The sequence below is a fragment of the Eleginops maclovinus genome, chromosome 22 (assembly GCF_036324505.1).
Source record: "Eleginops maclovinus isolate JMC-PN-2008 ecotype Puerto Natales chromosome 22, JC_Emac_rtc_rv5, whole genome shotgun sequence".
In the NCBI taxonomy this organism is placed as follows: Eukaryota; Metazoa; Chordata; class Actinopteri; order Perciformes; family Eleginopidae; genus Eleginops; species Eleginops maclovinus.
The window spans coordinates 8,676,794-8,703,497 of record NC_086370.1 but is presented as its reverse complement, the minus strand read 5'-3'; the positions used below and the strand labels follow the sequence as shown (position 1 = coordinate 8,703,497).

Sequence of the window (26,704 nt, the reverse complement as noted above, 5' to 3'; positions counted from 1 at the left end):
AGAACACCGTGGTGTGCTCTTGAAAATGTCTAGGGTGGTGTAAAGCATAAAGCAATTTCTATCAAGAAGTGCACAAATGTGAAAGGTTGGACCCCAAATTATTTTCCTTATGTATCAAATGCATCACTTGTTCAGAGAGCTGCTGTGTGACCTCGTTCAGTCACAGGGAATTACCGTAGGACAATTTGAATGATTGGTGACACAACAATTACAATTTTCTCCTGGAGAAAGCAGCACTGACAAACACTGACACTTATGGAGGGCTGATGGCTGCCTCTGGCTTCACAACACTGCAGCTTGCAGGTCATATAATGGCAATGAGGAGATCAATGGGCAGGATTTCTGATTTCTGACTGGGTGGCAGCAACACAGAAGAGCATCAGTGCTGCTACAAGAAACTGAGAAAAATACGGTCACAAAATGAGGGAATGGGACATATTGGCTATATTTATATATGTTTTAAGCATTTTGGCCATGTAAACACACTTTGTTTGATGTTAAACCTCAGTTCCTTATAAGTCCATAATAAACAGTGTAGACAAAATACAGATACTCAAATCCATAAGGACAAAAATGTCCTCAATTTGACACACTTTTTGATCCAATGGCCATTACAGCTTAAAATCATGATTTATAATATATCACGCTTTGTTATTTTGATAAACCCCATACCTTACAGAAAATCATTTCATTTTCTTTTCTTTAGTGGTATTATGTTAACAAACTGGCATTTAAACTATTTGCAAATTAAAACATATTTAGGAGTGATATCAAAACTGCATTTGGTTAAAATATTTTACCTAGCATAATTGGAAAATAGCAATATTATGTAATAGTTATATGGCAGTTTTTTGACATGGACATTTTTTCAATGTCATCAAGGCAACTTTTCACTCTGCTGAAGTCTCACAATAAACTGCTTCTGCCTCTTCACTTCACCACAAACAACGTGTCTGACCTGTGTTAAATGAGCTGTAGTGAATATGTGTGCATCTCTTTCTACAGGAGACATTAGAAAAGCACCAAGAGTGTCTGAAGAGGCAAAGGGATGCAGTGAAATACAGACTGAAAAAACTGGCTGCACGGCAATCAGAAATCTCAGTAAGTTGTGTTCAGACTAAGAGTGTTAAAATGTTATCATTTCTGTCTCTATTGGGATATGGTATTTGAAAATGGCTTTGCTAATGATAAGGCAGTATAATAAACTGATAAATGCTTATGCCTGACTCAGAAAAAGTCCTCGGTGATAAGAGAGAATATCATACGGAAGTATCGAGAGATCCAGGCGGCCCTGGACGAGGACCTGAGGATCACCCTCTCCCACCTGGAGATGGAAGAGCGCGCAGCTGTCTCTGCTCTGGATGGACTCATGGAAAGGAACTGCTCCCTGATTCAGGAGATAGAGCAGGACCTGGCCAGACTCAATGTGGCAATTATGGCCAAGTCATACACAGAGTCTGATACAATGGTGATTAAACCACAAGTCATGAGGGCCAAATATGATTTGAAATTTCAAATGTACCTTGTCATTGGTATGGAAGCCCTGAGAGGCACGTAAAACAACTAAAACAATTGGGATTAGGATTTAAGAACGGGTGGGAAAAAAGATTTAGCTGGCATAATATTTCTAAATTACTTAAAATGTTTTTTCATCTGTGAAACAGCTGGAAACATATACTGTGGGTTTTGTACGTTGTGTTAAGAGCGCATTGAGAAACTGACATGGAAGCTAACATGAATGCTTTTAGTCATAGTATACAGTATGAATCACCAGTGAAGTGCCTGTTTTGGTATGCTGGTCTCGCTGCTCCTTGCGTTTCGAAGTGACTCTATGCACTCGCTTACGTTAGCAATGCTACGCATAATGAGTGTGAAAGCTTTCATGAAAATGTTACAGCAGAAAGTCAAAGCTTCATTAAATGTATATACCACAGGCATATAGACAGCAAATGTGGATGCTCCAGGTAGATGGACTGTAACGTTACATTGGAAGCATGCCACTTGTTAACAAACACAAACATCTTCCATTCTGTCACTGGTAACCTGAGGGCAAGGTGTGCAAATTTGTGAAAGACATCATACACAGACATCTGATCTTGTGCTATGCAGTCATGGCAACTCTTTGTATAGATTTTGATGCGCATCTATTTAGAGTTGTACACTTACCTGCATGTTCTTACCAACGTTTTTTTGCAGAACCTCTTATACACACTGCCACTTCACTACCTTAGGGCCTCACATCGAACAACACATATGCCAAAAGTGAAGTAGACTGGACGAGGTTTTGGGGAGATAATCAAAACTCACACTTATATACACACACAGAGGTCTGTCATTATTGTAAGGGGAAACATTTCCTATCTTTATCACAGATGAAAAGAAAAATTATGAACTTTTATCCAGGCAAAACCTTTGTTTTAAATGAATCATAATAGCAGCACAGAAAACTATTTAGATCAGACTTAGAAAATGTTTCACCAGAATTATTTTTTATTATAACCTTTATTCCTTATATTTGTGTATTCGAAGCAAACATTTTCCTTTCAAAGTTCTTTAATATTCATATTTTTTCCCCCTGCTTTTTCCCTTAGTCTTTCTTCTCATTCCCTCAGCAGCAGGACACAGAGACAGTGGAAAGGTATGGAATCAAAACAAAAGTAATGATGAAAACAATAGTATTCGCGGCGGCTAATCTCTCTGCTGTCTGCCTCCTTCAGAGTGATGGATCTTCTGAACAGGACAGACCCGAGCAGTGTGAGCCTGGACGAAGTTAAAGCTGACCAGATCCTAAGCCTCACCCACAACATGCTGCTGTTCATCAGCTCACAGACCCCTTTGATCAGGAATCTCACCAAGAGTTGTCAGTGTTTTATATTCATAATCACAACTTGACCTTTTTGTTTTTAATCTTTCTGTACAAAACTTTGATTTAAGTCTGTCTCCAGATTCCAGCGAGGTGTATCTAGATCCAGAGACGTCCCACCCAAAGCTGATCATCTCCCCTCGGGGTGACAGTGCCACCTACACTGACTCCTGGCAGCAACTCCCGGACCTCCCTGGACGCTTTGACACCACCCTCAATGTCATCAGCGTTCAAGGATTCAGCTGTGGTCGCCATTACTGGGAGATTGATGTGACTGGGAAGACATACTGGGAGCTGGGCGTCACCTATCCCAGCATCCCCCGAAAGGGCAGCACTGAGGACTGCTGGCTGGGCCGGGGGGTCGAGTCCTGGTGCGTGGAGTTCTTTGATGGGGAGTATACTGCCTGGCACGGAGGGGTGCCCCATCAGCTGCCTTTCACAAAATGCTTCAGCCGGATTGGTGTTCTGTGTAGTTTCCCCGCAGGGTTGGTGACGTTTCTTGAGGCAGAGAACATGACTCCGCTGTTCTCTTTCTGTGCGGGAACCTTCTCAGACTGCCTCCACCTGGCCGTGTGTCCTGGTCATGACCACAAAGGCACCAATGCTAATCCTATTGTGATCTGCAATGATTCATCTCCTACTAGTGATCAAGGATGAGTGGTTCCACACATTTATTTTACCTAATTCCTTGCTGAGGCACCACTTTCCAATTATGTAATAATTATAAAGGTTTATAAGTTATTGGTAGAGGTAGAGGTAAATGTGTTTTCCTAATTAAATAGTTCTAAAAGTATGAACTTACTAAAAGGACATGTGTCATGGTAAAGGAGTGCATAATCTATAAAGCCTTACCAACTTCTTCATTAACAGATGATAATAAGTCATTAGTTACAGTAAAACCCTTTATAAAGGGGGCCTCAATAGAAAGGGGTACTATTGATGATGCTAAACCCCTATTTAAATAATGGAATCTATTTCAAATAATAAACAGACACAATGTGATAAAAATCAAGTTGGATTACAGCTCCTTATAGAAATGATTTTAAATAAGAACTCATTGCAATTTTTTTTAGTGCTTTTAAGTATATTTAACTTTCAGATTAATGTAAAGACATAATACAAGTGGTGTGGCCCATCTCTAAGTTCAGTAAACTAGTTTAAAAGGTGACTTGAAAGTCATAAAAATTGGTTATAATTGCAAGTGATTTTTTTTAATACACTGTGGGGAATACACTTCCTACTCAATACTGAGTATTGAGATCCAAGGCGCACTTATCCTGAAATGCACCGAGTGTATTTGGATTCAAAGTCTATACTCAACAAACAATTGGCAAATGTGCAAATATGCTCTTTGAGCCTTAATGTTGCAACTTAGTATTCAGTTATCCTATTTGTTCAAAATGTAATAATGAATTTCAATAAGGGAAAATGTTTCAAGAGGGTCAGCATTGATTTAGATTTTTCACAATTAGTTGGGGTCTATTTTAAGCGTTCACTAAGTTGGTTTGCCTTGATCATGGAGAAACAAGTTTCCAAGGGCACAGTTAAAATCAATAAATGTGACTCAGCAACAGGGACGGCCCGAGAACACCCAGCAGAGTCAAAGGTTAGTGAACTTACCCAAATGCTTAGAAAAAAGTGTGAGTGATCTGCCAAGCCGTGCACTACCATCTCACTCTCCTGGAAGTCCTCTGAGCCCCTGCTGTCATGAACCTAAAGCTCCTCTTCTTTTGCCTCTTCTTGGCGGTGCTCCTCATACCTGCTGAAGTATGTATTCATTGTATATACAGCAATTGTGTAGCGTTTAGCAAATGTATTGACTGTTATTCGTAATGTTGTACTGTTTGATAAGACATTTTAATAAAACGTTGTACAGCTTGAAGTTTAACAAGATAAATTCACTACATATTTTTGTTATGAAAACCGACACATTTCTGATGCACATTATCTTTTATAATTATGACTCTAATAATCTACTGTCAAATTATTATTCAGCTTAAACGCAAAAAGAAAAAACATGAACATCATGCTGATGAGCTTCGAGGACATGGGCATGATAAACGCGGGAAAAAAAGAGGAAGGTTTGAGGACATAGTTAACGGTATGAGATTTTCTCTTTTCACTGTGTTTGTGTTGTACTTTTGATGTGTGTAGTTTTTATATATTTTCTTATGATGTGCAATTAGCGGTGAATATTGTTGGATTTGAACATGAATGCTAAATAATTTGTGACATTTAGTTTTAAAGGGTAAAGGTGGGAGGATGGCATCAATGCGTAACGGCTTATTGAGTAAAATTATCTTTTTAGACTTATTCTTCAAGATCCAGGATGGAGCTGAGGATGGTGATGATGATGATGATGATGACGATGAGCCAAATTCAGACTGGCTTTATGAACTTCAAGAGCCAGAAGGTAAGAGGATTCAAACTCAGGTGCTCCGTCAAAATGTTAAACCACTATGTGTAAAAGCACACATTTCTTCTCCTAAAAGGCTACATAATATTGGAAGGCTCTGATTTGAGTGACTTTTCTCATTCCTTAGGCCATTGCAGCCCTAACCCTTGTCTTCACAATGGAGTGTGTGAGGAAAAAGAGGGGAAGAGAAGGAACTTTAAATGTGATTGTCCCAAACCTTTCAAGGGAAAGAAATGCCAGAAAGGTTTGTAACATACACAATTATTACCATGTTTTTCTACCACGTCTTTCTATAAAGCAACAGTAAATTAAAACTACTGTGCTATCATCACAGGTCCAAAGGCTTGTAGAAAAGGAAAATGCGGGCGTGGTGAATGTGTCCTAACTTCAACTCCCCCATTCTATGAGTGCAAATGCAAGATGCCCTTCCAGCCTCCAGACTGCAGAACCTGTAAGGATTTGTCTTTGTCTAAACAAGAAAACAACATATATTTCAACAAGTTGCAACTGTTATTGAAGCACACTTTCACTGTGAACGGTTTTTCTCCAAAGATTCAATGTGTGAGCCTAATCCATGTCAGAATGGTGGACAATGCGTCAAGGAAGACACCAACTTTGACTGCCAGTGCCCGGCAGGGTTCAGAGGACGTTTCTGCCATGTTGGTAAATACTACAACTGAAAAAATTACTTTTCTTTTCAGAGTCAAATATATGCATCATTTTCGCATATACTGACTGGGTGAGGTATATTTCTTAGGCTCAGATGACTGCTATGTGGATGACGGAGAGACATACCGTGGCAATGTGAGTGAGACAGATGACGGCCACGAATGCCTGTATTGGAACTCTCACTTCATCCTGGAAAAAGGAGCAGATCCCTTTTACTCCTTTGAGGACGCAGATGGACTAGGCCCTCACAACTTCTGCAGGTAGGGAGAACATTAATATGTATAATAGCAGAGGACATCCACAGGAGGAGGTTCACTCACATATTATTCTATGACACAGAAACCCAGACGGAGACTCGATGCCCTGGTGCTTCTACAGAAAAGGCCACAAGTTGTTGTGGGACACCTGTGATGTCACAGAGTGTTCCGTACCAACAGGTAAAGCTCCAGGCGAGCCACTATAGGCAGAATAACTCACGAGCGATCAAATTAAACTTGATTCATATAAGCACTTTTCATACACAATGGTAACTCAGTGCTTCAACATAGAAATTGTACAAATGAAAACAATACTATCCCACGCTTCCCAGCTCACAATCAGAGTAACACATTTAAAAAAACAAAATAAAAAAAGTTGGGGAAGTTTAATGTTGTTGCTTTCTTCTGTCCTCTTCTTGTGCATGTGTTTTCAGGTGAGACACCAACTGACATTGTCCCTACAGAATTCGTCCCTACAGACATCAGCCCTGCAGGCACCGCCCCCGAGCCTGCAACAGCTTCAATCATACCGGTCACCCCTGAGGACCCCAGCCAGGCTCCACCGATTCCTCCTCTTCCAACTAAGGATACTTCCTTCCCTAACGCCACCCTTGAACCACAACAGTTCGCCACGTGCGGGAAGGCTCAACAGAAAAAGAAAATTACCCGAATTTTTGGGGGTTTGAAAGTTCATCCCGGGGGTGTACCCTGGCAGGTGTCCCTGCAAGTGAGAACGAAGAACACCAACCAGCTGTTTACACACATTTGTGGAGGAGTTCTTATCAAGAGTTGCTGGGTGCTGACTGCTGGACACTGCATGTAAGCACAATACTATTGGCTACAAATCGGCAAAATACCACATTGGATGATAATAATATACATTTCACATAAAGCCTTCTCTCAAGCAAAATGGAACCAGACAGTACTCGGCTTTTGGTCCTAAAAGCCCCAAAAGAACCCTTTGAATGTAACAGTAATGTACCAATCCAGAAATCCTGACGTGGTTATACTTAAGATCATGTACAGACCTTGTTGTGAGCAGATTTATGTAGGAACCATAAAGAATAAAGTGAGCAACTATATGGAAAAAAGACCCCTCCTGAGCTCACCCGAACTAACTAACATAACACCTCAGCCCTGGAACGACGCCATTAATGTTTGAATCTCACGCCAGCATAAGCATGAGCCCCTCATCCATGAGAAGATGCAAGCTTTCTCCTGCACGTTGATAAGGAAGAAAGAAAATAGTTCCTAGATGAAAAAGCTCACAACAGGGTCTATGAATGAGTAACTGTGTCAGGATTTCTGAATAGGCATTGCTGTTGAGTTGAGTTTTACTTTGAGCATCACAAACAAACAAGTGTTATTTAATTCCGTATCTCCCACACTTGGCACCTCACAGCAAAACAATCTAGATTGATTCATAGAATTTGGTTAAAAATGAAAGGGACAGATTTTTTTTAGCTCTGTCCCTTTAATTTTTATTGAATCATGTGTTGTTTGTGTTTTTGCACAGTCAATCAATGAAGGACATGCAAGTGGTCTTAGGAAGCCTGTCACTGAATAATGATGAACCCACAGAGCAAGTCATAAAAGTTCAAAAGGCTATCAGGCATGAGAACTACAGAGAGACTCCTCAAGCTGTTTACAATGACATAGGTGAGCCATGTCTCTCTCTTTTTATACAAGCAACATTTTTCTTACAAACAGGAGAATTCAATACTATCATTTGCTTTTTGAATTTGTTGCAACCTTTACCCAAATTGTATTTCCAAAGCCTTGTTGAGGTTGGAAGGCACTGATGGCGCTTGTGCCAATGAGACCCAGTTTGTGAAGGCCGCCTGTCTGCCTGATGCCCAGCTGCCTGATGGGATGGAGTGTAAAATCTCTGGATGGGGTGCCACAGAGGAGTGTAAGGCCATTTTTACATTTTCATACACTTGATCAAATTCAGATTAGTTTATTTGAGAGGATTGATTGTTTTTTTGTATATCCTTGAAGTAAGAAGCGGCTTCTGTAATTTGTCCACCTTCTCTCAGCAGCTCAACAAGGTTCCAACCACCTGCTGAATGCCAATGTGATGTTAATTAACCAAGAGAAGTGTGCTGAACCCGATATTTATGGCGTTGTCCTGGATAACACAATGTTCTGCGCTGGCCACCTGATGGGAGAGGTAGATTCGTGTCAGGTTAGTAGAGGAAACTTGCCATCGGTCCAAATATCTGCATTACTTACTTTCCTGAGGAAAACTCTTAAAAAGTGCAGCAGTGTGTTTATGCTATCTGGTGAGCTGTTTGCTCGTGTTTCAGGGTGACTCTGGAGGACCATTAACATGTAAGCAGAACAGCTCCAGCGTTGTTTATGGTCTGGTGAGCTGGGGAGACCAATGTGGAAGGAAGTACAAGCCCGGGGTCTACACAAGAGTCACTCACTTCCTGGACTGGATCAAGTTAAAGACTCAAGCAGCATCTCCATAAGCAAACTATATTACTCAGCATCTTGCCAGTATAGTGAAATGTCTAGGTTGTGTATTGAGCAAGTCTTACTCATCATGATTTAACGTGTTGGTTTTTCGCTGTTGTATCTGGTATTAAAAAATATTTTAAATGGCTTCTTAATACAACCCTCCTAAGAATGCAGAACATGTGCATAGTCATTTCTGTATTATGTGTTATGACAGAAACAGAACAATCTTCTATAAAATAAATGTCATATTTCTTTGTTTTTTCCCCCTTAATCCTTAAGGTGATCCAATTACTAAAATGACCAGTGTGTTTTGAGATGAATGTGAGAAAAATAACCTGTATCCCAATCCATCATGCAAGAAATGCATCAGTGAGGATTGCACAGTTATAGTATATAAGGACTAAATGAATGCTCAAAATCATATATATAATCAATAGAATTACATTTTTTTTTTCTCATCACCTTTTAGGCTGACAATGTCTTGCATGGTTCTGGTTATTATGCGCCACAAAACATGCTCCAGCTTCAAAGTCTATGACAAGTCCTGGGTGACAGATGATTGGGTATTTTGTGTGCTTCAGGGCAGCAATTTTGTAGGGCCACTGATATGTGAGAATCAAGGCACGCATGTCCTCCATGGTCTGGTGAGTTTAGGGGACAGTGGTACAAAGAACGAGCCTGTGGTTTATGCATGGCCCATTTACTTCCTGAACTACATCAAGTAAACATGATAGCTGTTTAGCTGCTGCGAGTAAGATATTACCACAGAACAAAAGTGCTCTTTTAGGGTGCACCCGATACCACTTATTAAATATTTACTGCTCATGACACTAAACAAAAACATATGGAAAGTCCTATAAATCATGAACTACACACCAATATTTAATACTTAAGAGCTTTCTATAAAACAATAGCTTTATATGATCACAATGATATACTATCAGAGCATCATATTGCTGCTGACATGTTCATTATCTTTCACTGCTCTTGTTATACTTCATTATAGAGGTAGCTTAATGAATGTATCATAGTTTAAACTGGGAAAGATCCAGAAAAAGGAACTATAGCATGTTGTAAATTTGTTCAAGGTTAATGACAGCAAAAAAAACAATAAACATGGAAACATTTGAAGAACACACATCATCAGTATGCCATTTTAGTCTTTGCACCCGTTTCTGTTTACATCCCAGGGATCCTTAATCCAAAACATGGTAAGCGGCTGCATGTTCAGTCCATTTAAATCACAGCAGGGGTTCAACATTGGGTATAGAGGCTCTGTGCACTGCACACAGAAAGAGTGAATCAGGTTCATTGCATCAGCGTCATAGAATGACAGCTCCCCCTTCTGGAGGTTTGCCAGTATTCCCAGCTTTCTGATTCTCTTTCTCACCGACAGCAGCTTCTCCTCGGGTATCATGGCAGGCCAGGTACTTGCCGTCCCCATGGTAGATGCACCAGGATGTGTTGTTTATGCCCAGGCTGGAGGAACTCTTATGTGGAGCATCTTTTTTATTGACTGGCCCTGTGGTCAAACCCATTAGCCAGTAGGGTTTCTCCTGAACAATGACCTCCCAGTAGTGCTGACCAATAGTGAAACTCTGCTGAGCAAGGACACTGTACTGAGAGTCATATAGCTGAAGGCTCCGGGCTTCACTGACAGGCGGCCTTCTCCAGTACACTTGTTTCCTATCCTGGGATATTTCCAGTTTCGGATGGGCTGACTTGGAGTCCAGAGCAGGAGAACTTAGATCTGCAAATAAAAAACATACACTCGGTAAGCAACTACAGAGATAGTGGAGGTTGATTATAGATTGCAGGATATTGCTTTACTAACATGACCACATCCTGGGAAAGTGTTGGGACAGAGCCACTGAGAGGTCATCCACCAGCCTCTCAACTGTTCTCAGCTTTTCAGGATCACACAGATCTTTGTCTACTTCCTGGATTGGGGCTAAATCGAAAGGGTCACTAGGAAAACAAAAAACCTTTAGAAGAAAAAAGATTGAATATTGTAATTACAGACAGTGTAACCATTTACTCACCAAAGATTCTGTGCTGTGATTTGCTGTTGAAAAAAGAAACAGATCATTTGGTCTTGCAATCGCAGAATACATTTGTACACATGGACAGATAATGAGGTAATGGGTCCCTGTGCACGGACATGTAAAGGGCCCCCTTCTCATCAAATGTACACTGTACAATGTTACAATAACACACTGCCATAATATTAAGGAACCTACCTGTAGAAATCGCAGCTCATTTGTTTCTCGGAGGAGTGATTTGCTGGAGGCCCTCAGGCTGTCTATCTCTTTGATCTGAGCCTCCATGATGCCTCGCTGGGCCTCCAGCCACTCTGTCATGTATGTCTCCTCTGCGTCTATAATCTGCATCATCAGACGCTCATCACCGTCCAGCACAACACGGATCCTGCTGTACTTGTCGGAGATTCTCTCTCTGAAATCTGCAGCAGAATTCTAAGAGATACAAAACAAAAACACATTATTTAAGAAAGCGTTCCAAATATAAACGGAAACATTGACTTTAATCAAGTGTATTATGTCAACAAATGTCACATAACTGAATTAGGTTAGTGGAAAGCAATAATATTAAGTTGAACTTAATTTTTCATTAAAACGTAATAGTATTACCCTCAAATGACCTAATACAGTTACTGTATGAGAAATCTGTTGTCATAATACACATAATAAAAGTCAACGTTTCGTTTTTTTCAGTGTAAATAGGGGGTATTTAGGGATGACTGTACCAGTGTTTGTGTATACAATGACTCCAAGTCCTTAATAGCATGTTCTGCTTCATTTCTCCTCTTCAGCATTTGGTTCATGGTGGCCTCTAATATGCTCTATAGACAGAAATATAACAGGCCTATAGAACATAAATAATACTACCAATAACAAATGAATAAAACATAATAGCTAATGACAAATCACTATCTGTATTCACCTTGAAATCTGCGCAGGCTTCTTGGAGTTGAATTGCTTTGTGGTTCTTATGCATGCCAACCAGAAGACACAGGCAGCACACAGGGACCCTCTCCTCCAAGCAGAAGAGCTTGAGCTCATCACGGTGCTCCCTGCACTTCAGAGACAACGGATCTTCCGTCACCTCAACAACTGTGTGCTCCCTCAGAGCAGTTCTCTGCTGGTGAAGCAGGGCGTGGGCCTGGCATAGTGAGGCATCGCAGGTCAGACAGGTCTTTATGGCCACCGACGGCATCTCGATGCAGTGATCACAGTGGACAGTCGAAGATGAAGTAGTTGCCATGCTTTGCTAGGTGTCCTTTGCTCTGCCGTCGACTGCCGGTTAGTGGTGAGGTCATTTACTTTGGTCTGAAGGCTGGTGTTGACCTCCAGAATGAGGTCAGAGGGAAGGAATATCTGACACTCTGGACAGAACAAAGGAGCCTCATCAGACCCCTCTGTTCCCCAGACAGCTCGGATACATGTGAGACAGAAGTCATGTTCGCATGGCAGCTTTACAGGATCTGTAAAGAAGTCCTGGCAGACGGGACACTTTAAAGTTTCCTCAACAGGGTCCATGCTGTAGCTCTGCAAGCAGCTGTTAGGGTTTCTCAGTGTGCACTCCTGCTCCTGGCCTCTCTGCTAATAAATGTTTCACAAGACTCTCTTGGCATGCACTCATTCACTCACATGCCTCAGTGTCAGGTTACTAAAAATGAGATGACATCTTTCACTTGCTGATTCCTGTCATCAACACTCATAGTCCACACACAATTGAATGGTGGGCTAAGGGTATTCAATTACCAAATACTTGTTTTAAATGCAGTACCATTTCAATTTAATCAAACAAGCTAATTAATCTAATTACATCACGTCTTTGGGTAAGTTTATTTTACACTATAATCTGAAGGTCCACTTTCTAGATTTTCAGGAGTTTTTCTACAGCATATCAAGGTGTGCCATGGCATGAACCTTTATTTGAGATTATATTGTACAAAATGTGCCAACATTAAAATTCAGTTATGATTAAAGCAGATATAAAGTTATACAGATCATCACTACTACTATTATATGCTTTTGTACAACATTTTCTTTTTTTTTACCTTTAAAATTTGTTTTAATTACTTTTAACAACTCTCATTAATTCAATTTCAGAGGTGCAATTATGTTTAAGGTTTAACTGATTTAATATTTGCATTGTAAAACATGGTCTATGAAAAACACCATTTAATACTTTGTACATTTGTATATATATATTTACTCTCATCGTTTGTGTTGTCTTAACGTCAACAAAACTTAAACTATTTATCAAATATATACTGTAAGTGTTGTACATTTTCACCCCTCCCTCCCTTGTGCTTATACTTCCAAAAGCTACGTGAGAGTCCACCGAAATAAAACTATTTCTACGTACGTCAAGACTGTTTATCGTAATTCCTTCTTACTACTTGAACGTAGACAGACATTCAACGTAAAAGACGTTCGAGCATACCACAGCTACGACAGGTCCCAACCGATCCTAAACAACGTGGGCTGTGGATGTGGCAGCTAGGCACCGGCTGAATACGTGTCTCCTGCAGTGCACTCATAAGTGTAGATGCAGTTGAGTTCTAGACTTTCTTATTCACAGGTAAGGAGTATTTTTATTTCATGTAATCGGTCCATTTAGTCGAACATAGCAGCTGAGCTAGGCAGTGAGGTAACTCAAAATAGCTATTGTTAGCTAACATTAGCTAGCCACTGGTACATTTTGACAGCAGGAACACTAGACACTTAGCTACAATGTTAGCCCTATTTACTAACCTGTAAACTTCATCTGCTTTACACGTTAGAGTTTCAATGTGTGAACGGCACATATTCCCTTTTATTATTTAGCTTTTAGCTAATGCTGCTATGCTAACAAATTAAAATAACACCATCAACACTGGGTCAGTGTGTCAACTTTAACACAATGCTAAAACCAACGATGTAATGTTTTGTATGACTAAAATAATGAAATAGTTAAATATTACTTGACTCTACAGTGTGTAACTTCTCCTGCATTATTTAATTTCTATTCTGTTATTTCTGGCACTATTTGTATAGTTTTTTCCATTGTTTTTATTGTTTTATGTCTTCATATATATATTTATGTTGCATTGTTGAAGCAGCCTGGGACTTAAGATTTGTATTGCCATAACTGCACTGAGCTACTGAATGAATTATGTTAGTATATCTTAATGTATTTTATGTTTAGTATGGTGAGGATAGCCAACCATTCAGCCTGTCTATCATATCAGAAAAGCTGATCTCAGATAGGGTTATTGCAGGGTTACAGTAACCTGACACTGTTTTGTGTTTACAGCTACCCTCAAGTTGAAGTGCCATGTTTGCCAGACTGGCTTTGGGCTTTCGCCTGCCATCCACAATCCGGAGGTCAAATGTCTACCCAGCCTCCATCAGAGCATATTCCCAGAGTAAATGTAAGTAACCAGCCAACTTCTTGACCGGCACTCTATCCTCATTTGATCTGCATGCGATAATATGCTCTTTGGTGCGTGAAGATGTGTAATAAAACATGACTTTGTTATCTTATACAGTCCCACGTCCCCATGGGCAGTCTTTTGTCCATCGCAGCGAGTTGAAGCAGGCCAAACGTATTGTAGTGAAGCTAGGGAGTGCTGTGGTGACACGGGACGAGTGTGGTTTGGCCCTGGGACGCCTGGCCTCAATAGTGGAGCAGGTAACGACACTTTTTTATTGTTGATAGAATTATGTGGGACTCTACCAAGACTTCAAAAATCAAAGATTGACATGAGCCGTGGTAGAACAATGTGATCGTTTTTGTGTGTCCCGTCAGGTGGCCGTGCTTCAGAATCAAGGCAGGGAGATGATGATTGTCACCAGTGGTGCTGTGGCGTTTGGGAAGCAGAGACTGAGACATGAGATCCTGCTGTCTCAGAGCGTCAGACAAGCCTTGCATTCTGGACAGAACCAACTCAAAGAAATGGTGAATAATAATCCTGCTATAAACAGTTAAATTGTATAATCAGTGTGTTGTTAAGTGTAAGTGGAATCTCTGTTTTTCAGACGGTTCCCGTTTTTGAAGCAAGGGCATGCGCAGCTGCTGGACAGAGCGGTCTGATGGCATTGTATGAAGCTATGTTCACCCAGTACAGCACCTGCACCGCACAAGTATGTACTCCTCTTTTCTCACGAACACTGACTGACTTTGAAATGCCACTAATTTCTTTGTATCTCTGTCCATTTCTGTAGATTCTGGTTACCAATCTGGATTTCCATGATGAGCAGAAGCGTCGGAACCTGAACAGCACACTCCACGAACTGCTGCGAATGAACATAGTTCCTATCATCAACACCAACGATGCTGTCGTTCCGCCCCCTGTTCCCAACAGTGACCTGCAGGGGGTAAATGTGGGTACTACTGTGTGTTGGGCATGCTGGGAATGATGAATGTGGTCCAGAGTGTGATGGTGGATTGCTTTAATCAATTTTTTTCCAACTACATTTCCACCCGCACTAACGCATACATTTTTGGACACATGGTTTTCATTTTAAAGGCTGCTTTAAATGTTGGGCACTCGTTCAAAGTGCGGTGGTCTTTTTTTTCCTGCTATTGTATTGTGCAAAGACCTGCTTGTTTGTTTTAGAAAGAGGTGAACATGTGGTATTTGCTTTGCAACTGATTGGGACTGGGATGCTTTTGTTGCATGGTAGCAACTGATAAGCTCTTGCTCTAAAGTATAGTATTTTTCAGTTTGCGGTTTGACAACATTTCTGTTTGTATTTCAGGTAATAAGCATCAAAGATAATGACAGCTTGGCTGCACGACTGGCTGTTGAAATGAAAGCCGACCTACTCATTGCCCTTTCTGATGTTGAAGGTACAAAAATCACCACTTTTGTGATTCATTTTACTGGACTTTGTTTCTGTCTTATGTGACTATGACTTGAGTGACCTTTCTAGAGTAAAGAAAATATCAATAGGCTAAAAAAATATAAATATAAATATTTTCTTAGCCTGCTCTTGGGACTTGATAACAGAGAGCCTGTGCTACTAACTAAAAGAGCATTTGCCAGGTAGAGGGGGGCGAAACAAGATGCTAATGAGATAATGTACTCAATAGGACATTTATAATCAAATTTTTTGAAATTAAACAAGAACAAATCTGTTCCACAGGCTTATACGACAGACCCCCAGGAACAGATGATGCCAAGCTCATTGATATATTCTATCCTGGAGACCAGCAGTCCATCACGTACGGCACTAAGTCCAGAGTCGGCATTGGTGGCATGGAGGCCAAGGTCAGCATGACGATCGATATTGTATCTCGAAGTGTTGACAGGACTAAGTTGGTTCAATTATTAAAAACTTGCATCATACTGAATCATGAGCTCTGAACAGGTGAAAGCAGCCCTCTGGGCTCTTCAGGGTGGGACATCTGTTGTCATTGCCAATGGCACACATCCTAAAGTCACGGGCCATGTCATCACAGACATCGTGGACGGGAAGAAAGTTGGCACCTTCTTCTCTGAAGTGAAACCTGCAGGTACAGGGTTACACCATCTGGGAAGAATATTTTGCCTCCTTGTTGTTTTTATATTTGATGTGTGTTTTATTGACACCAACAGGACCAACTGTGGAGCAGCAGACGGAGATGGCCCGGCATGCAGGCAGGACTCTGGCCTCACTGGACCCTGAGCAGGTGAGTTCCCTGCTCGCTCTGTACAGTATGGTCTCTGGATTAAATGATTTCATATTGAAAACAGTCCACTCAATTATTTTAAGCTTCAATTGCATCATAAATATATATGTATCCTCTAACTTTCACTAACAGGGGTTTCTTGCTATATCTTTAACATGACATATTAAGTATGAATCCAAATATTTGTGATGTTATTTTAAGGTTACATTTCCTGAATTAAATGCTTATTGTAAATGTTATTCCTAAATTACTTGAAAGGACATGAATACAAAATGGGGAAACAATCTCTTGGTTAGCACAAATGAAAAAAACTATTAACATTAAAACTGGGGAAAAACTGAATCATTTTCAACACAGGATGCAAAGTGTTTAATTACTCTTGATTGGGGTATTTGTTAATCCAGAGATTTGTTTTTCCAGAGAGGGGAAATCATCTGCTGTCTTGCTGATATGCTTACGGAAAAGAAAGATGAGATTCTCAGTGCCAACAGGAGGGACATGGAGTTAGCAACAACATCAGGTACAGAGGGCATGATCAAACTGACCAGCTACAGCTGCACACAATCCTCCCCCCTGAATTGCAGACTCCATACCACCATTAGCCTTGTCGTCTGTAAAGGGATTAAAAATGCATGATACTTATATTTGTATAATTTTGACAAAAGTCATTGATTGTATTGATTGTGTTATATGGACTCCCTAAATGTATGAGTGTAGTTTGTGTACTCCCACTTTTGATTCCTTGGCTTGCCAAAAGCATACTTTATTTTCTTTACATGGATCTGTAGACTTTTGCATTATCTGAGTATTGATTCTTGTGTTAAAAAAATCCTCCCAGGTCGTCTCTCCCAGCCAATGATCGACCGCCTGAGTCTGTCTACCTCTAAGCTGAACAGCCTTGCCATCGGCCTCCGTCAGCTTGCGGTGTCCTCACAGGACAGCGTGGGTCGGGTGCTGAGGAGGACCAGGGTGGCCAACAACCTGGAGCTGGAACAGATCACTGTCCCTATCGGTGTCCTGCTTGTCATATTCGAGTCGCGTCCAGATTGTCTCCCACAGGTCAGTACCCCAACACTCAGCATGTAGACCTACACTATTGGAAACATTGAACATCTTTGCCATTGATTGTAAAACTCACATCTTTATGTTTGTGTTCCAGGTGTCAGCTCTGGCTATTGCCAGTGGTAATGCTTTGCTGCTGAAGGGGGGTAAAGAAGCTTCTCACACCAATAAAATTCTACACCAACTCACTCAGGAAGCCCTTTCCATTCATGGAGTGGCAGACGCCATTCAGCTGGTAAATTATTTAGTTATTACTACACATAGTGAGTTTTTAAATAATAACATTATCTCAGATATTTTGTGACATTCACCTTGACTTATAGGTGAGCACACGTGAAGAGGTGGAGGATCTGTGCAGACTGGACAAGTTGATCGATCTGATCATTCCAAGGGGCTCATCTGAGCTCGTCCGGAGCATCCAAAGAGCGGCTAAGGGTATTCCTGTACTGGGCCACAGCGAGGGAGTCTGTCATGTGTACATCGACAATGATGCCAGCATCGACAAAGCTATAGAGATTGGTACGTGGTTCCTGTGTGCCTCAATGATTATAAAAGAAATGTTGTTTCAATATCTGCCATGGAGGGTTTTAAAGCTGTAGAAATGGGATACAAAATATATTTTTCCAATTTAAGCAGTTGTAATGATATTTTTTACATGTTTCCAATGGGTTTTTTACTTGTTGGGGTAACACAAAACTGCTTAATGAATATAAGAGTACTAACTTATTTCTCATTCCAGTCAGAGACTCTAAATGTGACTACCCTGCAGCCTGCAATGCCATGGAGACTCTCCTTATTCACAGGGACTTACTGCGCAGTCCTATGTTTGACCAGATGATTGACATGCTGAGAACACAACATGTAAGAAACAACCACACAGACATTCCAACTTACTAAGTATTACACGTAGCATCACCATTTATGGATATGTGTTTTACATTTCAATGATTCTGCATAAAATTTCAGGATTGCTAGGCATTTGTTTCAGTACAGTGAAGAGTTATTTTGTATTTTTGACGGATTTATTTCCTTATTCTGTTGAAAAATCATTGCTTTCTCACAGGTGAAGATCCATGCCGGTCCCCGGTTTGCATCCTATTTAACTTTCAGCCCATCCGAGGTGAAGTCTCTGAGGACAGAGTATGGGGACCTGGAGTGCTGCATTGAGGTGGTAGACAGCATGCCAGATGCTGTGGATCACATCCACAAATACGGCAGCTCCCACACGGATGTCATTGTTACAGAAAATGAAGAGACGGCTGAACAGTTTCTGCAGCAGGTGGACAGCGCCTGTGTGTTCTGGAACACCAGCTCTCGCTTTGCGGATGGCTACCGCTTTGGCCTAGGTATGTACAGTGCCAGCATGACAGTATACATCCTTGGCTCTAACTCACAACTGTCTTGAATATAGGTCAGGAGAGTTAAATCTACTTTTCTTCTTTTGCAGGAGCTGAGGTTGGTATAAGTACAGCCCGGATACATGCCAGAGGTCCAGTAGGTTTGGAAGGGCTTTTGACCACCAAATGGGTCCTTCGAGGGGAAGGACAAACTGTGGCTGACTTTTCTGAGCAAGGCAGTATGAAATACCTTCATGAGAACATGCCTGTCCCCCAGGGGAACTTTATCCCCCGACCAAAGAGCCATCAACAGGAGTAACTGATTTCTACGCAGAGTTTATTTAAAGGTTTATGTTTGCTATTAGACATCCACTTTTAAGCTGTTGCTCCATCATCATCCAATATGCTGCTGCAGAAAACTTGTGTGCAGAACAGAGGACACTGGACAACCTGTGCCTAAACTTGTGAATCAATTTATTAGATCAACTCCCTGATATCATGACTGGTGAGAGGGAAATGTATCCTGGTAAATAGATAAAAATGAACGTATTCCATTTTGTGTGACAGGTCAAATCTGGTAAAGACGACACTCTTTCGTCTTTATGGTCCTTTTTATGGTGGCATTAAAAATAAACCATTGGCCCGGTTGTGATTTGTACATTTGCTATGTACAAACTTTCCCATAGCCTTTTTTGTAATTTACTGGATGTGTTGTTTGTGCTGAACTTGGTTATGATTTTTTTTGCTGTCCTTTGCCTTTGCACAGATGATTTAATAAAAAATCTGTGCAGTTATCTATTCGTAATTGTTGGTCTTTGAGTCATAATGTCCCTTTATAAATGCATTTAATAATTTACTTATGACCCATTTTAATTGAGACTTTTGAGTATGTAATAATTCTAACATTCAAATGCTTTACAGAAAAATCATTTGAGACATGTTGTTCTCTTAAACATGTTGCTACCCTTGCACTTCTTATTTGACAGTGGGACTTAAAATGACTTAATTAAATACTGCACAAAAATTGAAGTCATTCTCTATGTGAACAAATCTGCAGTTAATTTAGTTTATTTTACCTCATTTTAATTTAAAAAGCTTCTCGAACGGTTTTCAGATATAAGAGGGCTGGACATTTGATTATTTATTTGTTTTTTTAAGATTATTTTTTGCGCATGTTATGCCGTTTATTTGATAGTGAGAGCGAAACTTACAAAGCTCCCATTTCTGTGAACGCAGCACTGGTGACGTAAAGGGTGTGGGCGTGGTTGGACAGCCGTACTTGCCCCGACTGAACACCCGGTATACCCAGCTGTCATTTGACTCGAAGCTAAAGATGGCAGGAAACAAGTCTTATACTATAGTTGAATATTTCGGCGGCGATTCGGGTTACCGGTGTGGTTACTGTAAGAATGACGAAGGAAACTTTTCTCATGGTGAGTGTCTTAATCAAGAAGCAAACAGTCGCTTCCCTGAACTGACTCATGCTAACGACCTAGCCCCGTCTACTTGCTGGTTTTATGTGCTAGCTAATGTTGGCTCTTTACATCTTAAATGTCACTTATTTTGAGTAAGTTATTTTATGTGTGCTTACCTCCACTTAACTTTTAACAGAGTGCACATGAGCTACTGCTAAACGAACGTAATTGGTTAGTGTCAGGTTGTTTGCCTCACATACGCTATCTGGGTTTTTAGCAATTAGCATCCAATAGCTCAACGCTATTCTTAGGACACAACATAAGCCTGCATAAAAAAATATTTAATTAATCTTGTGATTGCATTGTTGAACTACTTTTCAATTTGGCTATAATGTTTACTCAAGACTAACGCTGTTACCTAAGCAGCTTCAGCAGACATGGGTACATTTCCACTATCATCGTGCTAGCTGACAACTGTAAGCATAACAGGAGAGCGAAGTAAGGATGGCACAAGCGAAAGTGCAGCTGTCTCGATTTCATTTAGTCTGTTAATGCAGTGACACTGAGTGTAGGGTTCTCTAAATGTTTGCTAAAAAGACTGGTGGAAAATCAATCATGTATTTATATGTTTTGGAGTGGAGTGCTCTGCTGTGACCCTCAGTAAGGGCTCAAGGATTTTATTTGACGTTTAACGACGTGTGAAGTGCTGCAATAGCATTCAGATGAAAGCTAACATGAGAGAGATTTCACAACATGTTGAAACAGAAGTCAGAGTGTTTACCATGTACTCCTTGGAATCTCAAGAAGCCGCTTTTTTTTACTCTAACTGTGTCAGTTTCATCTGGGATCAAAGCCTATTCCTACTACAAGTAATGACTCTTGTAGTTAAAGTACATGCTGGAGAAATGAGATAAGAAACAACTCTATCCAGCTGCAGTGGAAAATCAAATTGGGGGTCTGGGTGGATAGAGCATTTAATAATGTCTGATTCCAAATATAAATGTCCTAATATTTGTTGTACCAACACTTTCTACAGGGCATGCCACTTACTTAATAAAAAATAAAACAACACAACTGGTCGTCAAAGCATCTGTTTGTCATTAAAAAAAAGTAATATTGGCACAACCACAAAGTTAAATATAAAGAGAGACACTATAAACTGAGAAGGCTTAACTATATTTTCAAGTCATGAACCAGGAGGGAGCCATTCTTGACCCACTGCCTGCTGGATAACTGGATTACTTAATGAGAAGCAGGGGAAGCTTTGTATAAAGGGTTAACTCAGGGTAGAGTTTCATTTGCGCTCAAGTATCCTTTAGTGCCAGAAACATTCCTTCCAGGAATCTGTTAACAGGAAGGGTGACACGGAACACAGTCGTGTGTCGTAAAGGTTTATAAACTCGAGCTACCAGAACTAAAAATGTGCATACTGCGAGAGGCTTCCATTTAAAGAGAAACAGAGGTCAATTTAACTTGAATTAGTAGAAATTCTCAGTAAGATGGAAGGGACAGCATGCTTTAATTTAGTGTCTAGAGAGGGTGAAAGGTTGACTAGGGTTAAGGCAGTTCCTAATGCTGTCAATGAAAGATTGGGCTCAGCGCCAGCAGACGAGAGCTGTTGTCTAATCTAATATAAGAGTGGTAATCTGGATACGTTGCATTGTGTGGGCAAGGCATATTCTGGAGAGGAAGGTAGACTGCACTCCCAGTGGGATTCTGTTAAGTAACCGTGTTAAAAGGTTGTCTGTTCCTCCATGTGCTGATACAGGTTAAATCCGTACACCAGACATGCACCCATAAGAATGTACGCAAGATGTCAAGCCTGTCAAGTTGATTATTTTCAGGCTGAAGAAAAGAGAAAATCACTTGTAGTTGTTCTCTTAATATAATTGTTCATGTTATAATATTCCTGTAGTGTTGATTTTCAGTGGAAGATTTATGAAACAGTATAGGTCAACAGGGATTATCAGATCAGTTTTTTTTTTGTACTTTAAACCTTTCCCAGCAGGTGATCAGCGAGAAGTTTTCCTCTATTTGATCGGCTTGCTGATCTTATCAACAGTGTTGTTACATGCCAAGCAAACTCTGCCACAACATCTGCCCTCCTCTGTGTGACTTTGTCTGTAATACCTCAAAAATGGATCAGATATGAACAATAGAGAGACACTCCCAGTGCCATGATGACGGCAGCTGTTGCACTTCCAGAAAAACTGACATTTCATGTTATTCCTTGGAAATATCTTTTCCAGCTTCGGATTTCTTGCCTAAAAAGTAATCCGGCTTTACTGATGAGCAATGTTTCCCATATATCATACATTATTTATGCTCCATTAAAAGCATTCTTTTTCTTTTCTTTTTTTTTTAAACGCTGAAGAGAATACTAAAACAAGTGTTTAATTCTCAGATTCATATGATCATTTTACATCTCCGTATTAGCTGAGATCAGGATAATTTGGGGACATGGATAATATAAAAAATTGTGTAATTATTTTGATGCTTTGGCCACATTGTTTCCTTTAACTTTCATGCCATGCTCCTTTTGAATTGAATTGAATAGAATAGAATAGAATAGGGGTTATAGGGCAGAGTGTATGGTGAGACATTAAATGTGTGGTATTTAGAAACAACTCCCCAATAATCCTAAATGATGGATATATTCTGCACATTTTTTCAGATTTCGCTCTTACCACCAAAATCCCACTGTCTTCAGTTTTCAAATGTAACCGATTCCATTTTCAAGTGGTTTAAACCTTCAAAATGTGATAATATTTTATCTCTTCCAGTCAGTGTGTAAAAATATCTGTTATGATGCTTTCGATCCGGTGGGATTCTCCTAATCTTTCCATTTATCATGATAGTGAAAAACTTCCACTAGACACATTCAGAATCAGAATGAGAAATACTTTATTAATCCCAAATTGGGATTTTTTGTTGTTGTTACCACAGCAAAATACAATGCAATATTAAACATAGCAATTCTGTTAAAGTCATTTTAACACTGTATGGAAGAACAATTCTGACCTACTCTGATTATCAGATATGTTATTTATTAAGATGTTCATACATTTGATTTTTAATCTATGTAAAAAATCTGAACTTTCCCTAAAGAAAACCTGTAGTCTTCTTCTGTCATTGCTTCCTTGTTGTAGTGTCTCTCTGTTGGATCACTGTTTTGTTTCTTCGTCTCTGTGGACTGGCTAAACCATGTTGAAACTCGGTTGTGTGTTTTTGTAAAGTGTTTTACAATGAATTCCCTCGACCTTGATAGATGTGAACTGATATCTCTCTTGTCTGTAAAGCTTAGTTTCTGTGTGTGCGTCACACTGTATATAGTTGCAGAGGAGAAGGTCAGGAGTTCAAACGGGGAGCCCACAGCTCAGTTCTGGGAAGCAGGATCCAAGCCGCTGTGGACACAGATAATATTGTATGTTACCATTAGGGACTGTGGGAATGTACTTTAGGGGACACTGTGATTTTAGCTGAAGCAAAAATGTGGACCTCCCACCAGTATGTGAGCTGCTTCTGGATAAACCAGTCCTTACTTGTATACATGCTTCCTCATTCAGGTTTAAAAATATAATATCTATTACTCTTTAATGCAGTAATTGAGCTTTCTTTCATTGAACCGAGCTAAATTATTATCTGCAAGTAGTATGAGTAACTCCAATTCATGTGTGAAACTGCATGCTCTTCAGTGTTTCCCACAGATCTGAAATTTACTTGTGGTGGTAGCCAGGCACGAGGAGGGGGGGCATGCTCCCCAGGCAGATTTAATTTTAAATGTTGAAATTAAATGCATCAATCTGGTGCACTTTGAGGGGCAAAATTAACTCCAGTAATGGGACCAGACACTCTCCTTTAAAACTGTATTTTTGTTTTACGCGCTTTTTGTTGTTGCGCTCGCTCGCTCACTCAACAACAAAAAGCGCTTGTCTCACACACCCACCCACCAACCCACACACACACACACACACACACACACAAGCTTGAATGACACAGAGACCCAGAAGTACTTCTGCAGTACTGTATCATATTATTTGCAATAACTTTATTGTATGATCGGTGTGACAAATGAACAGATCGCCACTGGACTTTCGACTAAAGACACAGCCACGATTTGATTGATTTCAAAACTGTAGTGTGAAATCATGAAATTGATGAAATGTTTAAAAGTTCTGCTCCTTTTGTTTTCTCCAGGGATGTGGTCCCACACCATGACTGTACAAGACTACCAAGACCTGATAGACCGAGGGTGGAGAAGGTGAGAAGCTGTTCTTACCGTCACACAATCCTGCTCATTATGTTATGGACCTTTTCAATTTTCTGATTAATATTGCTGAAGGAATATTTTTGGGGGGATTAGTTCAAATGCCTGGTTCTGTCTGTTTCTATAACGGTTTCCCGTTCTTTTCTTTTCAGAAGTGGGAAATATGTCTATAAGCCCAAAATGAACAAGACATGCTGTCCGCAGTACACCATCAGGTAACTTTAACCATCCCCAAAACTCAGTTAGCTTTAGAACTGACAAGAAATACATGGAACACATAAGAGAGAGCCATGGTTAGGGATACATAATATGGAATATTTCTCACCAATACTGATGACTCATTTTTACTTGCATCTCCTGGCCAATTCTGAAAAGATAACTTCTAATTTAACATTCTTGAATTAACAAAGTGGTCATAACTTGCAGTTTAAGCGCTAACACAGGCCAAAATGAGTGTGCAAAAATGGCTTTAAAAATCTTTATTTCAGTCCTAACCAATTTACCATCACATCACTCCAGTTCTGAAGTCTTTACACTGGCTTCCTGTCTGTCAGAGAGTTGATTTCAAAGTTCTGCTGCTGGTTTATAAAGCATTGAATGGTTTAGGCCCTAAATATATTTGTGATCTCCTGCTACATTATGAACCATCCAGAACTCTCAGGCCTTCTGGAACCGGTCAACTTTCTGTCCCCAGACTTAGAACTAAACAAGGAGAAGCAGCGTTCAGTTATTAGGCTCCAAATATCTGGAACAAACTCCCAGAACCCTGCAGGGGCGCTGCTACTCTTACTACTTTTAAATCCAGGCTGAAAACATTTATTTTTGCCGCTGCTTTTAATTGAACTGTTCTTATCTAACATTGCACTGTGACTTTTATTCTGCACTGTAACTTTTATTCATGTATTTTATACCTGTTCCTTTGCTTTTAAATGACTGTTTTTAAATGCCCTTTTATAATATGTTTATGGGCTGCATTATTTCTTATGCTCTTAAAGTCTTTCATGTTTGTAAAGCACTTTGAATTGCCTTATGTTGAAAGGTGCTATATAAATAAACTTGCCTTGCCTTGCCAATTCTAACAGTCATCACTATTGTTAAACAGTAAAAACAAACGGTTGTGACTCTTAAAATATTCATTTATTTTTATAAATGATTATGATCAGAATAAACATTTAATACATTGATCCAATATGTATCCTGCATCCCTACACATGCTAATTTCACATATTCATGACTTATTAGATATTTGTATCATATTGTATATGGGCAATAACCGCTGAATTCTGTACAAAGATGAATTGTTTTAAGCAAACCTTTATTTTGTGCTCTCTTTCAAGATGTCATGCAACACATTTCCAGCCCTCCAAATCCCACAAGAAAGTCTTAAAGAAGATCAGCAAATTCATTTCCAAAGGGGAATTGCCAAAAGATCAGGATAATGGTGAGAGTACATTCATAACATTATAAGAATTTACTAGTTATTAATTATTGTGTGTTATCTGATGAATTTCCATATTTGGTATAAAGTACATGCATGAAAAAGCAGCCCAATAGTCCAACAGTGTGTTGGACTATTGGGTTGCATAGTAGGGGAGTGCACGGTGGTACAGTAAGGGATTGGGCACAGACCGTGTTGGCACTGTAGCTCTGTCGGACACATGATCTGGTGTAAGCAATGTTCTCCCTTGCAGGCGAGCCGATGGAAGCAGTGTGTGACGAAGGTGGGCCACGGGAGCCCAGCAAAGCCTGTCAATCAGAAGTGAAGTGTGCTGCTATCACAGACATTCAGAAGGAGCTACCAGAGTGTCCCGCTATCACAGAAGTCCATGAGGTAGTGGATGCAGCACCTGCAGCACCTGCCGGCTCAGAGACGTCAAGAACAGAGCGAGCGTCCGAATCGGATGAGAGGACAGCCGCCATCGCTCCTAAACCAGGTGAGATTTTTCGCTGATAAATAGCTGGTTATGCTCATCAGCAGTTAGTGTGGTTCTTGATGTTACTGAAAATACATACTTTTTTTGTTTTTTTGTCAAGCTAGCTTTCAGGTGATTTGCTTAATAAAAAGAACATGAACCATGAATCTAGAGCTGCAAAGACTTTTTGATTCAATTGAAAATAACAAACAATTTGGCAACTATTTTAACAAACCCCTCATCTATTCAAGGACAAATGCTGGCTTTTCAAGTTTGAGAACATTTTGTTTTTCATACTCAAATTTGAAAGTAGTAATGTTGATCTTTGGGTTTTGAACAGTATTCTAATAAAATCA

General features: G+C 40.1%; 5 protein-coding genes across 10 annotated transcripts in view; 4 read left to right on the top strand and 1 right to left on the bottom strand.

Moving 5' to 3' along the window:
- The first annotated feature begins 118 nt into the window (after positions 1-118).
- On the top strand, positions 119-4,241 carry LOC134859171 (probable E3 ubiquitin-protein ligase TRIML1). The gene is made up of 6 exons (XM_063875512.1): positions 119-175; positions 1,006-1,101; positions 1,232-1,468; positions 2,592-2,638; positions 2,718-2,860; positions 2,946-4,241. Exons 1-6 carry the CDS (start codon positions 119-121, stop codon positions 3,518-3,520), a joined length of 1,155 nt encoding a protein of 384 aa, XP_063731582.1. The 3' UTR covers positions 3,521-4,241.
- A 130-nt stretch (positions 4,242-4,371) lies between these two features.
- Positions 4,372-8,929, top strand: LOC134859115 (hyaluronan-binding protein 2-like). 2 transcript variants are annotated; one of them, XM_063875443.1, is made up of 13 exons: positions 4,372-4,630; positions 4,859-4,964; positions 5,172-5,276; positions 5,407-5,523; positions 5,614-5,730; positions 5,832-5,942; positions 6,037-6,208; positions 6,288-6,385; positions 6,640-7,024; positions 7,722-7,864; positions 7,983-8,117; positions 8,245-8,393; positions 8,515-8,929. In XM_063875443.1, the coding sequence occupies exons 1-13, from the start codon at positions 4,571-4,573 to the stop codon at positions 8,680-8,682; spliced, it is 1,866 nt and encodes a 621-aa protein (XP_063731513.1). In that variant the 5' UTR covers positions 4,372-4,570; the 3' UTR covers positions 8,683-8,929. The 2 variants fall into 2 exon arrangements, with proteins under 2 accessions (XP_063731513.1, XP_063731514.1); XM_063875444.1 differs by having other exon boundaries at positions 4,373-4,630; positions 8,248-8,393.
- A 454-nt stretch (positions 8,930-9,383) lies between these two features.
- On the bottom strand, positions 9,384-12,256 carry LOC134859116 (tripartite motif-containing protein 14-like). Its single transcript, XM_063875446.1, has 6 exons — positions 11,633-12,256; positions 11,436-11,531; positions 10,912-11,145; positions 10,714-10,736; positions 10,506-10,639; positions 9,384-10,421 (listed from the first exon to the last, which is right to left on the bottom strand). Exons 1-6 carry the CDS (start codon positions 11,951-11,953, stop codon positions 9,994-9,996), a joined length of 1,236 nt encoding a protein of 411 aa, XP_063731516.1. The 5' UTR covers positions 11,954-12,256; the 3' UTR covers positions 9,384-9,993.
- Positions 12,257-13,123: 867 nt separating this feature from the next.
- On the top strand, positions 13,124-19,547 carry LOC134858789 (delta-1-pyrroline-5-carboxylate synthase-like). 2 transcript variants are annotated; one of them, XM_063874913.1, is made up of 17 exons: positions 13,124-13,279; positions 13,994-14,111; positions 14,229-14,371; positions 14,489-14,638; positions 14,719-14,823; positions 14,905-15,057; positions 15,442-15,532; positions 15,829-15,953; positions 16,054-16,198; positions 16,281-16,354; positions 16,775-16,874; positions 17,193-17,413; positions 17,514-17,651; positions 17,740-17,935; positions 18,156-18,277; positions 18,480-18,762; positions 18,864-19,547. In XM_063874913.1, the coding sequence occupies exons 2-17, from the start codon at positions 14,015-14,017 to the stop codon at positions 19,070-19,072; spliced, it is 2,352 nt and encodes a 783-aa protein (XP_063730983.1). In that variant the 5' UTR covers positions 13,124-13,279; positions 13,994-14,014; the 3' UTR covers positions 19,073-19,547. The 2 variants fall into 2 exon arrangements, with proteins under 2 accessions (XP_063730983.1, XP_063730982.1); XM_063874912.1 differs by having other exon boundaries at positions 14,905-15,063.
- A 217-nt stretch (positions 19,548-19,764) lies between these two features.
- Positions 19,765-26,704, top strand: part of LOC134858790 (arginyl-tRNA--protein transferase 1) — a 58,770-nt gene continuing 51,830 nt past the window's right edge. For 3 of the 4 annotated variants that reach the window (XM_063874915.1, XM_063874916.1, XM_063874914.1), the window contains exons 1-5: positions 19,765-20,186; positions 24,366-24,429; positions 24,588-24,650; positions 25,773-25,876; positions 26,127-26,369. In XM_063874915.1, the coding sequence (XP_063730985.1) occupies positions 20,087-20,186; positions 24,366-24,429; positions 24,588-24,650; positions 25,773-25,876; positions 26,127-26,369 (574 nt within the window). In that variant the 5' untranslated portion in view covers positions 19,765-20,086. The remainder of the gene's footprint in view (positions 20,187-24,365; positions 24,430-24,587; positions 24,651-25,772; positions 25,877-26,126; positions 26,370-26,704) is intronic. The other variant, XM_063874917.1, reaches the window with a different exon arrangement.